This window comes from Thalassophryne amazonica, chromosome 18 (assembly GCF_902500255.1).
Source record: "Thalassophryne amazonica chromosome 18, fThaAma1.1, whole genome shotgun sequence".
Classification (NCBI taxonomy): Eukaryota; Metazoa; Chordata; class Actinopteri; order Batrachoidiformes; family Batrachoididae; genus Thalassophryne; species Thalassophryne amazonica.
Window position 1 is genome coordinate 61162190 of NC_047120.1, and position 15766 is coordinate 61177955.

General features: G+C 41.3%; 1 protein-coding gene across 1 annotated transcript; it reads right to left on the reverse strand.

Annotated features, from left to right (window-relative positions):
* Positions 1 to 6655: 6655 nt before the first annotated feature.
* On the reverse strand, positions 6656 to 11420 carry LOC117530429 (chromobox protein homolog 2-like). Its single transcript, XM_034193310.1, has 5 exons — positions 11278 to 11420; positions 11151 to 11194; positions 9425 to 9490; positions 9032 to 9101; positions 6656 to 8259 (listed from the first exon to the last, which is right to left on the reverse strand). Exons 1-5 carry the CDS (start codon positions 11341 to 11343, stop codon positions 6904 to 6906), a joined length of 1602 nt encoding a protein of 533 aa, XP_034049201.1. The 5' UTR covers positions 11344 to 11420; the 3' UTR covers positions 6656 to 6903.
* Between the last annotated feature and the right edge of the window lie 4346 nt (positions 11421 to 15766).

Here is a 15766-nt window from a genome sequence, read left to right on the forward strand (position 1 = left end):
TCTGAACCAGTTTGTATGACTTGTCATGCTGAGAAACTGAAATTGTCTGATTGGACAGATCTTAATAAGTCCTAAAACATTTTAAGGTCTTGAAATGTTTTTGTTGTTGCCAGAACTTTGGAGGGTTGATGTTTGACTGGAACGTGTCTGTAGACTTTTGAAATTTGGTGTCAAGCTCTAGTAAGAGAATAATAAATGTGAATGAGGATGTTTTCAGACGAAACGTGTTGTGTTTTTACCTAATACAATAATACTGTTTTACAGCAGCAGATTGCTGGTTTCAATATTTGGACTCTTTGAACTGTGCAGTTTTCATGTCAGTTGAAGGTTTAAAGCTCACAGAGCTCCTCTGAAGACAAAGAGGTTTAGAAGAGAACCAGACGGCGGATGTCACAAGGACACGCTTGGAGGTTTTTCACTCAGGCGTGAGGAGACAGACTCCCACCTCCAGAACACACAGACAACCTGTGGACGGAGACGGCCTGAGGTTTACCACTAAACACTCAGTTTCTCCTTCTCATGCAAAAATCTCACCACCAGTCGCTCTGCTGACAAAAATGTACGTTTAAAAAAAAAAACTACTCAAAAGAAACCAAACCGCACTGGAGCTCCAAATATTTAAACTCCAAACCACCCACCAGGACTGCAGAATGACCATGGTTCTGGTCTCACTGTGGAACCCTCTGTGGCATCCACATGTGCTGATGATGACTTGTATCTTACTGAGCATGGCTTCTTGGAATCCACCTACTCTGTGGATTTAGCTAAGCTCCTTCCAGTCTCCTCATGGTTCCCATTCACCGGAGTACTTGGGTACTTCCGTCCTTCATGGACCTCTTGAGCCTGGACTGCCTTTGCTCTTTGCCACATTTGCTACCCTTGTCCACAGGTCACCGATAGTTACACTTCTGAACCACCCATGTGCCATGATCAGGGTTTCTGTCCTAGTGGGACAGTCCATCATCTTGGTATATGTCATAATCACAGAGGTCAAAGTGAGATGGTTTTGACATATGCAGAAACCCAGGGTATACAGGGAGAAGGATGCTGAGGATGGAGCCACCAGGCAGCAGAAGACGAAGGCCAAAGAGGTTTCTGGATATGCTGAGGGAGGACATGCAGGCAGTTGGCATGACAGTGGAAGATGCAGAGGACAGTGAGATGGAGACTGATGATCTACTGTGGCACCCCCAGGTCCCGGTCCAAGGGCATTTGTGAAACATCCTTTGTTGCATCTGGAACATTTGAGTGTAAAGGCTGTTCCAAATGAACATGCAGATCCATGCTGATTTAGAATCCAGGTTCTTTGTGTTGACCCTCACAATGGGGAAAACCAAAATGAAATTAGTTTTTTTTTTTTTAAGAAATGCACACTGTGGTAAATCTGGCAGCTTTCAGAGATGGCTGACAGTCCATGAGGTGTTCCAGCCTCCTGTGGCTGGACAAACTCAGTAAATCATAAACTTCAATTTTGTCATTTTTTTCCCCTCCCTCTACAGTCAACATAATAATTAATTAATGACGTAATGATCCACATCGGGAATAAACATAATTCAGTTGACACAGAATGTGAATTTCACATTGTTCCATTTTCTGGTTTAGTCACTGACAATGTGGTCATTAGTTCAGACTGATCACCTTTAATTTTCACAGCCCAGGGAATCAAAGGTATTTCTAAAAATCAGATTTACTCCTTAATAATTCTTTATCTACATCTTCTCCCACATCAGACAGCTCGATGTGCATTATTGTTCTGGCTCAGGTTTGTTCAATGTCTTGCTCAGCGGACAGTTGGCAGGGATTGAACCAACAACCTGCTCAGAACCCAAGCCATGCACTCCCCCATTTATCGTACTTGTAAAATGGTAACTGTAGGTGAATGTGGACTTAGACAATCCACATTCATATATGGATATTTTTAGTTTGTGCTCATTAGTTTTAAGACAGTATCTATACTTCGAATGACTCAGCAATTATTCTTTCAATACATTCAACTCATATTTTGACATCCATGTCTTCAGGGGGGGAAAAAGTTAACATTTTGTGCTTGTTGCTATTAGCCTGTTGCTAAGTTCATTCTGCATTTACACCCACTATTGTAAGAATTATATTAATTAATAATAAACATTGCTAACATTATAACAGTGGGGCCAGTTGTTAGCATAGCGGTTGCAACAATGGACAGATACCTGAGCAAAACAAAACAAAAGTTGGCTTGTCAAAATATCTAAAACACAACTTACTCCAAAACACTGACCATTAAGTATAAAAATCATATCTAAATATATGTATACATAAAACCTTTACTTTGAGCCAATTGCACTCTTAACTGCTGTGAAACGGCGACCTCTGCTGGTAAAATGGTCAGTCCACACGTATTTCTTCATGATTTATTTCAAATCCCTTCAAAGTGACAGAGGCACACGATATATCTGAAGCTATGGAGCCAACAGAAGCACCGAATAGATATTACATAAAAAAAAAAAAAAACATATTTACAAATATAAATTAACACTTTTCCACGGCAGAAAACACTGTGATGGCTAATCATCTGGATTTAAACGTCAAATACAATAATGGTAGTAGTGCAAGGAACGCTGTCAAAAATTATACTTAAAAAAAAAAAATTCACATTTACAACAACTTTGGTCCAATCAAAGAATCTGTTTGCTTGTGTTTAGTCTGGAAGCAGGTGGAGTGTTGACGAGCTGCTGGATACCGGCAGCAGATCCACAGTCTGTCTGAGAATCCTGAAGAATCTGAGGCACTGAGGTCCCATTCCAAAAACTGAAGTCTGTCAAAGCTTGACCAGCTTTCCTTTGATGCTGTAAAATACCAGTTTGACACTTTACACGTCCACATGACTGTGGGGTGGAAATGACTGATTAGAATTAAACATTCTGTTCTTGATTGTTTTATAATTGTTGGATCATTAAAACTGTCCAATATTTATTGTTGTACTCTGAAATCCAACAAACAAACCATCACACATCCACTTTCACACCTTAAAGAAGGGCTAGCTTTAATATAATCCTTATTTTCTCTGATAAAACATAATAAAAACAAGCATTTCCCACCTTTCATGAGTTTTTTTGTTTTTGGTAATAAATCACTAAAATTAAAAATTATAAAGAACAAATCTGATTGATCAGAAATTTTATGACGTATGCGTATGGGGACCAAGCTCCCCCTATATTGTATCCATATTGAATTCTATGTGCAAGTAAGGAAAAAGTTGGAGAGCGTTTTTGCGAAAATGGGGGCGTTTTCATGGCTCCCTGCTGCAATAACGATGGATACAGAAGATAGAATGTTAGCTATCATGGGCTATCGGTGAAACATTAGGAAAGGCTCAGGCAGTGGCTAAGCGCAACAGGTTATCAAAAGTGTGTAGTGAATATTTTAAGTGGGACTGCTCCGAAAGAGATTTTAGAGTGGAGCTCATGGGTTCAAAACCAAAAAACTTGTTGAAAGACACTGCAGTGCCAACGTTATTTGACTTCAGTAAGTGTGCAAACGTGGAGCAAGCCACAGTCAATGTGAGCCCCGGAAACAGGATCCCGGATAAGAGGGGAAGTCTTTGCAGGAGGTATGTTAACTCGAATCATGAATTATACGCAAACCATTAATGAAAATTTATGCAAACTGCGAATATCCACGAACTGTTAATAACTTTGCTGCAAATCGTGAATAAAATATCCCACAAAACATTAACGGAACTCTTGCAAAATGTAAGACGTAAGACGTGAATATCATTCATGATCAGTTTGTTAATCAATTACTTTTCTTTTTAAATCACAAACCCTACCTTTGCAGAAATATTTTTTTCTGGGGGGCAAAGTGCCCGGCCTCACTGGGTGTGACCTGCTCTGGGGACAGTGGCAGATGGGGAGTCTGGCACACCTGTCAAATGCAGGTGTCCCTTAAGGTGAGCTCTGGGAGGACAGAAACCTCCCGTGGAGCAGAAGGCAAAAGCTGGCTTGATCTTGAGTTTCAGTATGAATGCAGACCTTGAAAAGTTACCACAAGGAAAAGTGGCTTGTGGCAGCCAAGCGTTCATAGCGACGTAAGTTTTTGATTCTTCAATGTTGACTCTTCCTATCAACATGAAGCAGAATTCATCAAGCTTTGGATTGTTCACTCACTAACATGAAACATCCCCCGCACTGCTGCGTAATTCGCCGTGCCAATGCATCCCATTTTGTCCCACTTGATGCCACGGTATATATACTCAACAAAAATATAAACGCAACACTTTTGGTTTTGCTCCCATTTTGTATGAGATGAACTCAAAGATCTAAAACTTTTTCCACATACACAATATCACCATTTCCCTCAAATACTGTTCACAAACCAGTCTAAATCTGTGATAGTGAGCACTTCTCCTTTGCTGAGATAATCCATCCCACCTCACAGGTGTGCCATATCAAGATGCTGATTAGACACCATGATTAGTGCACAGGTGTGCCTTAGACTGCCCACAATAAAAGGCCACTCTGAAAGGTGCAGTTTTGTTTTATTGGGGGGGGGGATACCAGTCAGTATCTGGTGTGACCACCATTTGCCTCATGCAGTGCAACACATCTCCTTCGCATCATACGTGAAGAGAACACCTCTCCAACGTGCCAAACGCCAGCGAATGTGAGCATTTGCCCACTCAAGTCGGTTACGACGACGAACTGGAGTCAGGTCGAGACCCTAATGAGGACGACGAGCATGCAGATGAGCTTCCCAGAGACGGTTTCTGACAGTTTGTGCAGAAATTCTTTGGTTATGCAAACCGATTGTTTCAGCAGCTGTCCGAGTGGCTGGTCTCAGACGATCTTGGAGGTGAACATGCTGGATGTGGAGGTCCTGGGCTGGTGTGGTTACACGTGGTCTGCGGTTGTGAGGCTGGTTGGATGTACTGCCAAATTCTCTGAAACGCCTTTGGAGACGGCTTATGGTAGAGAAATGAACATTCAATACACGAGCAACAGCTCTGGTTGACATTCCTGCTGTCAGCATGCCAATTGCACGCTCCCTCAAATCTTGCGACATCTGTGGCATTGTGCTGTGTGATAAAACTGCACCTTTCAGAGTGGCCTTTTATTGTGGGTAGTCTAAGGCACACCTGTGCACTAATCATGGTGTCTAATCAGCATCTTGATATGGCACACCTGTGAGGTGGGATGGATTATCTCAGCAAAGGAGAAGTGCTCACTATCACAGATTTAGACTGGTTTGTGAACAATATTTGAGAGAAATGGTGATATTGTGTATGTGGAAAAAGTTTTAGATCTTTGAGTTAATCTCATACAAAATGGGAGCAAAACCAAAAGTGTTGCGTTTATATTTTTGTTGAGTGTAAAATGATCATTTCGTACTTTGCATTTGCTCTCAGAATTTGGCTGATGAAAGAGATATTTTTCCAATATTCACGTTTTGCAATTCACGGTTTGCAGATAAGTCACGATTTGCAGCTGATTCACGTTTTGGGGCTTAACAGGTGAGTTTCAAAAGTAGAATATTTATTTTTCAGTCTAGGTGAGGACATGATATAAATTCAAATATAAAGTGTTAATCTTACTTGTTTGTTTCAGTCAGATTCAAAATCACAGCCTGACGAAAACAACTGATTTTGGAAAACAACATCTGAAAATAGTTTCTTGTCATGGCTGAAGAAACGTAGTGTTTTAAAATAAGTCGCTCTGTGTTTTCAGGCTGAACCAGAGAACACCGGCGTTTTTTTCACAACAAAATTAACTTATTTTTAAAACTGAAAGAGTCACAGCGCCTCATTCATTCACGTCAGCGTTTCCCACAGACATCAGTTGACTCTTCCCGCAATTAAAATAAATCCAATGATCCACCAAGACAAAAATAAAAGAAAACTTAAAAACTGTTTGGCATCCATGTGGAGGTGCAGAGCTTATGACTTCCTGTTGTATTGTAAATACATTTCCCCATACACGTACGTCACTTCTGGTTTAAATGCAGTGCCTCTAGCCGCGATTTATTTTTAGCAAATTTGTTTAGCATGATAATTAACAGAAAATGCAAATTTTGAAAATAACTGTAAAAATGTATTTAACACTTAGAATGACACTATTATACCAACAAAAAAGAGGTCCCTTTTATGCTCGTTTGAATCCTGTTTAAATTCAATACAAAGCAGCTAATGTTGCATTTCAATGCCACTTGAAACCAGTCTGCACTTTATGTCAAACTGTTTTAAATCCCAACTTTAAAATAAATGAGGTGTAATTTAGCTTTAAATTCAAATTAAGAAGTTACAAAATGCTTTGACCCAGTTTAACACATTTACATTAGTTTAAAATAATTCTGTATGATATGATGTCAAAATTGGGTCATTTCAGTTTTGGAAGATAGGCGTATTTGAATTTAGCTGGTTGGTCTTGGAAAATGACTCCAAAAGAATAAAAATCAGATAACATGAAACACGAGCAGATCGCCTTGAAAGCTACAATGAGGTGTTTCTTAACAGTTTTAACGGCTGCTTTGTTTTTTTTTTTTGTTTTTTTTTTGTATTTTTATTGGCAGTATAATTTCAGTATTTTGTTTTTAATAATGGAATGAATCACTGTGAAACGTTTTGACAAACGCTTCACTAAAGAGCTGTCGACTGAGTGTGAGCTCCTACAAACGTTTTTGGTTTGTGGTGTAAATACCATCTGGATACCGACGATGTTTCACTGTCAACACGTTACATCTTTGATTGGACAGAGTTTACATTCAGCGAGATTTTCCCCTCATCACAGAAACTGTCAAATAGCTGACGGCACAACGTTCCTGTTCCAAATGAAAAAGACTAAGGTCTAGCTCGGACTCTCTGGTGGCAGGAGTTTCATCACTGCTAGTTCAGTTCCAGATCAGCAATGCTGAGTACGGCGTCGCTCATCATCAGTGATTTCTGGAATTGAAGAAACCGACGCTGGTCAGCGACTCCTTCACTGTCACCGTGATGAAGTTAGCTGTGACGTCTGTGACAAACACGTGCTCCAAAAGGCTCCGGGTCGGCCGCCAATCCGTTTCTAGATCCGTGTCTGACATGGTTACACTGGCATCAAGGCAGGGCCTGCTGTCGGGAAAGAGGGAGGCGTCGTGTTCTGATTCGCTGCTGCTGGTTTCGGAGTCGCCGGTGCTGAGCTCATTCAGGCTTCGATTTTGCGAGCTGAGTTTCTTCCCGCCTCCTTTACCGTCTCGCTCAGCCTCGCGTAACAGTTCCTTTGCTTCTCTCAGTTTCACCTGATCTCCGCTGTCACCTGCTGCCAGGCCACAGCGCTGCCCGCCTGCGTAGGTTCGAGTCTCTTTGTTACTCCCCATTTTGATGCCACTGACCCCGCTGCCGCTCCTTAAGCTTAGCCTGGCGGATGCTGCTGCAGCACCGCTTGTGCTGTTTCCCTGAAGGTTTACGGGTTTGTTGACACTCTGCAGGTTCAGTGCTCTGAGGCTGAGCGCCTGGTCGCTCCGCTCACGTGAGGTTAGCGAGGGTAATGGTTTGGAAAAGCTGGAGTTCTGCTGTTTGTGTTGGCCCAGGCAAGCCTGACGCTGGACTGCCGCCTGGCCTCTTCCGTAGCTGTTATTCAAGCCCAACGAACCTGAGCCAGAACCATGTTTCTGAGGCAACACCTTGAAGGCGTCTCCTCTGTTGCTGCTCGTCTCGGAGACAGAGCGCTTCAGCTCAGTCAGAGAGTTCTTACTCTGCAGGGGTGGACTGGCTTTGCTGTGGGAGGATGATGAGGATTGAGATGAGCCGGATAAAGAACGATTGGCCCAAACGCAGTTAAGTGTTCCAGGTTTGGAAGGAGGCCCTTGTGAGAATGAGCTGGCAGAACTCTGGGACACGGACGGCCCATCATCCCTGGAAGCCCGGCCCAGCCCGGTGTAGGTGAAACTGGCCGGCTGCAAGGGCTTCTTGACACTGGACCGAGGATCCTCCCTCGGCAGGTCCCGGTGCAATTTGAGCACATGGTGGTGGCGCGGAGGTAGTGAAGGTGTCGGCCTGCTCTTCGCCTGTCTTAAAGCTCTCAGGTCAGGGAGGAGTGGCTTCCTCCCACGCTTCTTCTTGCGGGATGGATCGGGTTTGGCCAGCAGGATCTGGGGTCTTTTCTGTGGGACCGGGTGCAGGCGAGGACTGGGTTTTGCCTTCTTTGTGTGATCTTCATCCTCTGAAGAAGAGGATGAGGCGGACGATGAAAGGCCAGAGGAAGAGGAGGAGGAAGAACGGTTGTTCTTTGTGGAGGCTGGTGCAGGTGGCTAAAAAGACATATCAATATGAAACAGCACAAAAAAATTTAACATGCATCACAATAAGAACATCCTCTACATCAAGGACTCTTTGGACATGTTTAGTTCCTCTACATCAAGGACTCTTTGGACATGTTTAGTTCACCACCACCACTTCTCAGTTCTCCTCATCAGGGGGCGGTGTGTATATATATATGTGTATATATATATGGGGCATTTTGTCTTGTTGACTGCATATTTGATGCAGATTTAAACTAAAATGACAGGGTGGTATTATATCACCTCCAAAGTATTTACTACTTAATTACATTTTATCAATTATATGTAACCAGCAGTAATTAAAACAAAGAATTAACATGTTTTTAAGCGGCCCCGGCATTCTTAAGTTTGGAAATAGCTGGACGAGAGCCCAACTCTGGTCCTCAGAGACCCCGAACCTGCACATTTTCCCGTCTGCTCTGCCAAAAGCTGACTGGCCCAGTCAGTAGCCTGTTAGCTCCTGACTGGCTAAGCACACCTGAATGCAGATCTTGGCAGAACAGGGAGAAATGGCTAATGGGCAGGTTTGGGGTCCCTGAGGACCAGGGTTAGGAATCACCGCCCTTAAAACTATTTTTCAACTACACTTTGGGAGACTTGAGCCGAGATTTGATCAGTTTTCTGTTCCAGTCACAAAGCCGACAGTCCACAAAACGCGAACGCAAGAAGAAAACATCTTAAACAGGCAGCGACATTAAATTTAAAGGGGAGCTTAACTGTGACAGTGATTAAAAACAAGTACCAGAATCTTCCGTGGACGCCCTCTTGGCCTCTTTCCTTTCTTTTGGAACAGCAGCTCCCGTTCTTGTTCTCTGAAAAACAAATGGGATATTGTCTGATGGGAAGGCTGAACCTTAATTTGACTGAACACTCTGAACGTAGGCAGCGCTGCACTGAACTGGCATGAGCTGACCCGTGAACATTAGTGCCTCAACTAGCAATAGCATCTCAACTAACATGAGCGCTTCCACCAATATTAGCCTCCACTACCACTAGTGCCCCAAGAGCATTAATGCCTTTAGTAGCATTAGCTCGCCCACTAGCATTCATCTTCACTTTTTATTTTGTTCTTACAATAAATCATGCTATAAGAACATGCCAGCACAGGTCAACATATGATTGCAGCGTGACTGACCTCTTGTGGAATGCCGCCAATAACCGTGGATCCAAAATATTCTCCTCGGGCTCCCAGCTGTTGTGCCTGAAAATATCATCATAAAGATGTGATGAACAAAACAAACACTGTTATTAGCTACACTTCACAAGCTATGAAAGGAAGTGAAATATGAATCTTATAATCAAGAGAAACTCATTTCAATCTGTGATTAACCCGTTAAGTAATTTATAAGTCAGGCTGTCTGACTGGTCTGAATTTAATTAGCCATGTTGGTAATATGTAATTCTATTCGTACGTAGCGATTATGACTGGATGTCATGTGACTATGAGACTACAAACCTTTACTGTACTTTTGTTTCCTATTCGCACACAGGATCAAAAATGTGTTCTGAAGTGACGATCTCAAACACATTCTCTAGTTCCAAAATATTCGTAATTATCTATGGCTATGCTGATTGTTATATATGCATTTTATACTTGAAACAGAAAGAAAGGAAACGCTCAAAATGACAGGGATTTGAACACTGAGCCTTTAGCTACCACTTGCGCCATAGTGTCTAACCCAAACCCTAGCCATAACACTAACCCTATGGGATAATTAACACAGCTACGTACAGATAGAAACGCTCATTATCAATACAGTTATGTGTGGATAGAAATGTGTATTATCAATATGACTATGTACGGCTAGCCACTTTGATTTAATCCCATTGAGAAATTAGTTTGATATTTTGTGACACTTTAATCATCAGCTATACAAAAAAGTTATCTTAAATGGTTTCAGGGCATCGGTGAGAGACGCTCTCAGCTGCATGCTGCTATCAACTCAGAACCTTGCTCAAGAGCACATCAATGATCTTCCTGCCTATCAATGAACTGAACTGAGGATTCTCTAAACTCTGATTATTTGGTTAAATGTGATTTATTGATATTTGTAGCTGATATAATAATACGAAGAAAAAAAATTAAATCATGACATAAAACAAAATGTTATGATTACGCTGATATAATCTAGGACGGAGTTTTAGGGCCACATTGAATTTCTTTTTTTTGGACTTAGAAAATAAAGTTGGAATATTACGAGAATAAAGTATTAATTTTAAGACTACGAGAATAAAGTCGTAATATTATGAGAATAAAGTCGTAATATTACGAGAATAAATTCTTAATTTTTACGAGAATAAATTCTTAATTTTTACGAGAATAAAGTCATAATATTTCAACTTTTTTCTTGTAATATTATGACTTTTTTCTCAGAAAATTACGACTTTATTCTCGAAGTCTTAAAATTACTCATAATATTATGACAAAAAAAAAAATCTGTGGCCCTAAAACGCGTCGGAACATAATGAGTTTAGAAATTTTAGTCACAAACTGATTTAAATACTTTCAGATCAGATGTCACAGACTGTGTTTAAACTATCTTTGAATGTGAAATCTTTGGGCTCTAGAACGGAGTTGATTTTTCTTCTGCCTTTTTTTTTTTTTTTTTTACAAAAATCGATTAATCGTAAAACATTATCGACACATTAATCATTTTAAACATAACGTTTCCACACAGAAGACAAATGAGCCGTATCAGTGATTAAACTGCAGCTTTAGCTCGGTTTGTGTGTTGTACGTGAGTCGAAACGATGAAGAATAACGACTTTAAATCGCTGCTGTTATGTTTTTGGGGGCTATTGTCTGAGAGCCGTTAGCAGCGCAGGCTAACGCTAGCGGCTAACGTTAGCATGCTACTTACTTAGACGACCAGCCTCTCCACTTGACCAGATACTCGAACTTTCCCTGCAGAGGACAACACAGATCGTGAACCACAATCACATACACCCACAGACCCACACAGACCGACCCACAGCCGTCACACTCACCTTTCTGGGCCGTTTGCTGAGGATGCACTCCGCGTCAAATACCTGGCCCACAGTCACCCCCTCCATGACTGAGACCACTGTGACCGAACACGGCCACCGTACTGATACTGTTACCGATCGATAATCACCGCAGGGACTGTCGATACTGTTAGTGATCACTTATGACAACACAGTCTGTCCATACTGTTGGTAATCAATTATCACCACACAGTCTATCCATACTGTCAATCGATAATCACCAGAGAGCCTGTAGATACTGTTAGTGATCAGTTATTACCATACAATCTCTTCATACTGTTAGTGATCATTGATCACCACAGTCTGTTCATACTGTTACCAATTGATAATCACCACAGGGACTATCGATACTGTTAGTGATCAGTTATAATACCATACAGTCTGTCCACACCGTTAGTGACTGGTTATCACCGCACAGTCTGTCCACACTCCTAGTGATCACTGATCACCACACAGTCTGTCCATACTATTACCGATCGATAATCACCACAGGGCCTGCAGATACTGTTAGTGATTACCATATAGTCTATCCATGCTGTTAGTGATCGATTATCACCACACAGTCTGTCCATACTGTCAGTGATCCATTATTACCACCACATTGACTGTCAAGACCATTAGTGATCAATCAACACAGGAGGTGTCAATACTGTTGGTGATCGGTTATAACCAAACTGGCTTTCAGTACTGTTAGTCATCAGTTGTTACCACAGAGACTGTCAAAACAGATTATTACCACTAGTAATGCTGATAGTTTCAGATAAACAAACAAAAGTGTTAGGATTAGTTTTAGTTGAACACAAAATACAGACAAAAGCACACTAATAAGGTGAAATAAGTGATTTTATTACCAGATAAGGTGAGTAAGCATCCAAGGCTCAGTCTAAATAGTAGTTCCAAGTGTCAGAGGTGTGGTTGGAGAGTCACAGGTTGAATCAGGAGGGAAGTGACGAGACAGAGGATCGGAAGGAAAACCGGAATGAGGATTGGGGAAACACAGAGACGAGAAACACAAGCCACAAGCGCAGGAGGAACGAGAATAATCCAGCTACTAAGAATAAACCCTGATAAACTTAAACAGTGAAACAGGTAACGTGGAGACGAGCGACAGTTGAGGTGATTGTGAGAAGAACCAACAACAGGTGACAGACACACCTACAAAAACGCACACAAGACTGAGTGAATATGACTTAAACATTAACTAACTACAACATAAAACTAGTGAGTGGAACTAAAAAGAAATACATCCAAGGTATAAAATAAAGGTAAGGTGGCCAGAAAGCAACATTTAACAGACAGGACATAAGGACGGGGGACAGACAACAACAAAAACAACAGAAAACAAAATGTTACAGTAAACAATTCAATACGGAGGTGGGGGGAAGGGGGTGGTGGCCAAGCATGTTGCCCGTGCAGAAGGTTGCCAGTTCAAGGCCACCCCGGTGCATTCTCCATGTAATGTGGAGTTGTGTCAGGAAGGGCATCCGGTGTAAAACTTGTGCCAACTCAACAGATCCACCTCGGGATTAAGATTTTTTTTGTTTTGTTTTTTTTTTATTCATAATGGAGCAAACAAAAGGATACAGTAATGGACTCATTACTGTATGGATGACAAATGCTGAAGTAATACTGATCAAGTACAATGGAGTATTTTTTAACGTACTGAAACTGACAACAATTAATTCTCATATTAAATATAACAGTGTGGTATCAGTCACTATCAGATCTTAGACAATAATGGATAAAAGTGGAAGTGCCCAAACTAAACCAATGGGAAAAAAAAAAGTATTCCTACAAATAAATGGAATATAGTAAATTTAAGAACATTTAAGTGAGCTGTGTGTGATATTGACATTTTAGTAACATTTTGAGTGGAAAAAAACAGTTTTACTTACGTGTCACTTAAAACAGTGACAGTGGCGGGCCTGTAATTTCAAAACTTCCTCAAACTCGGAGAGGATATTATTTCAAAATGACAGGCACAGTTTGTCCTGTCGGACTTCACGATGACGTGTTGACCTGACAGTGAGCAAAGGTCACGATGTCGCGCAATGATTTCTTTTTTCTTCTCGCAGTTTTCTTTAATTATGTTTTAACATTTACATTCCTGGTTCCTGGAGTTTAGTTCCTGATAATGATACATTTTGAGAGTTTAGACTGTTCTATGAAACTGAAATAAGGCAGGTCAGCACGGTGTCTTTGTGGTTTGCACTTTCCTTCTGGCTCTTGTACCTGTTTTCACAAAGATCCAGATCCACAACTTTAAGAGCCTCATTGAGTTGCTGGGGTTTCTTTTCTTGGCCTGGGCACTTGTTGGGTGTTTTCAGCCTGGTGTTGTGGGGTTCTGATAACCTTCAGCTTGTGTTCTAGTAGGTGGTGGAAATCAAAAAGAAGGTGTTATTCTGTGTGTGGACTTCCTGTAGACTCCAATGTGCAGCTCCTGTTTTCACTTATGTAAACATCACCAAGGGCACAATTTAGAACTAGAAATTGGGGGGACAAAGTGCGAGGCCCGCATGGCCGAAGCCCATAGGCCAGGGGTCTGGGGGTGGCTTTAGGCCCCCAGAAGCCAATGGTTTCTAGATAAGCTCAGATGCATTCTGAGCATCCAGAACAGTACTTTTAATGTTTTGAGAAGACCATAAAGTGGACACCATTTGACTTATACAATTTGAAACTGTAGATATAAGTACTTTATTCTGAGAATAGCCAGCATTGATTTTCTTAACATCCTGGTGAAGAACTCAAAAAGAATGATAGGTTGAGTTCTCATTAAAAAAACAACTGCAATGCCGTAAAATGTATTCATAAATATGAAAGAACAGGCTCTTAATAATTATTAACTATCACATACTGTATTTTTTTTTCTCGAGATTTGTTTTTGCATAAGTTTGAAAAAACAACAGATCATAAGTTTAGGATAAATTACTTATCATGAATTTAATTTTCAAAATGGCACTAATGACAACACTCATACTGAACATAATTTCGCTTGCATAGACTGATTTTGGAGATCAAGCAATAATTGCAGATGGGCTTTCTGAGGTCCCAGATAGCTTTTCTGATTTCCTTTTCTAACTTTCAGAATTTAGTAAATTAGCATATGGTCCATTGATACTTATGTGTAGACACTAGTCCCTAAAGGCAAGTATTTTTGGTTTCAAATCTGGGCAAATGCAGTCCCAGAAAATTCAGAATGTGACAAACAAGAAACAGGTGTTGTAAACAAGTCAATGCTGCTAAAAATACAAACTTGCAGAAACAAAGATACTATTCTGACATGGTTTTGCACATAAGACTGACATAGCATGTTTCAAGTACACAAATATATGTCAGAAGGTGGGGGGGGACATACCATATTCTGTCCCCTCTGGTTGAAAAGGTGGGGGGGACATATCCCCCCTATCCCCCACCAAATTGTGCCCATGAACATCGCAGTTCAGAAATGACAGATTATTATTCAACACATTGTTTTGTGTGAACTTGATGTTCTTGTCCACTGAGTTGATGTGTTCAGTGAAAGTTTGCACTGCCTGGGTTTTGATTATGACCCATGTGACATCCATATATCTCGACCAGTGGCTTGGTGTTGCTCCTCTGAAGGAGCAAATAGGCCTCTGTTTCTGCCACTTTCATGTAGAGGTTGATCAAGATACAGGATGCTGATGAGCCCATGGCACATCCATGGTTCTGTCTGTAGAACCTTCCATTATACTGGAAATAGGTGTTGTACAGACAAGAGGTCCAGGAGCTGGCAAAAGTGGTTTGGATTTAGCTTCCTAGGATTGTTCCATCTCTGTGTCCTTTCACTGTGGAACCTCAGCGTAGACTGGATTGGATCTGTGTTGTCTGAATCTGTCTTTAATGCATAGGTGGTTCCTGTAGTCAGCAAGTATCCTTTCTATTCTTTCATAATCCTGCTCTACTCTGAGGGCGTTCCAGAACTGAACCCTGAGATGTCTGTAAAGATTCTCAGTCATCCAGGTTGTGGTATACAAGTTAACTGGACTTGTTTAGTTCCTTGAAGACTTTTTGATCTTCATCCAGAAAAGCTGAGTGAGAGACTCATCTATACCACAGAGACTCAAAAGTTGTTCTCACCTCTTCCCAAATGAAACCAACTCAATGACCTGCAGTGCCCAATGACTCTTAACGCCTTTCATTATAATCTCTGTGACATCACTGACCCCACAGAGGATCAGTATTTGAGCCTCTCACTACTTTTCTGGATGTAGAGTGAAACGTCTTCATGGAACTAGACAAGTCCAGCTGATCTGACTCAACCCACATGGATACTATGACCTGGACAACTGAGAATCTCCACATACAGTTTGAAACAAAACTGTTTACACGTTTCCCAAAGCAAGCATGTGTGGGGGATTACAGTCAGCAGCAACATGCACGCACGCACGCACGCACACACGCACACACACACACACACGCACAAGCACTTGCAAAATTTCACTAACAC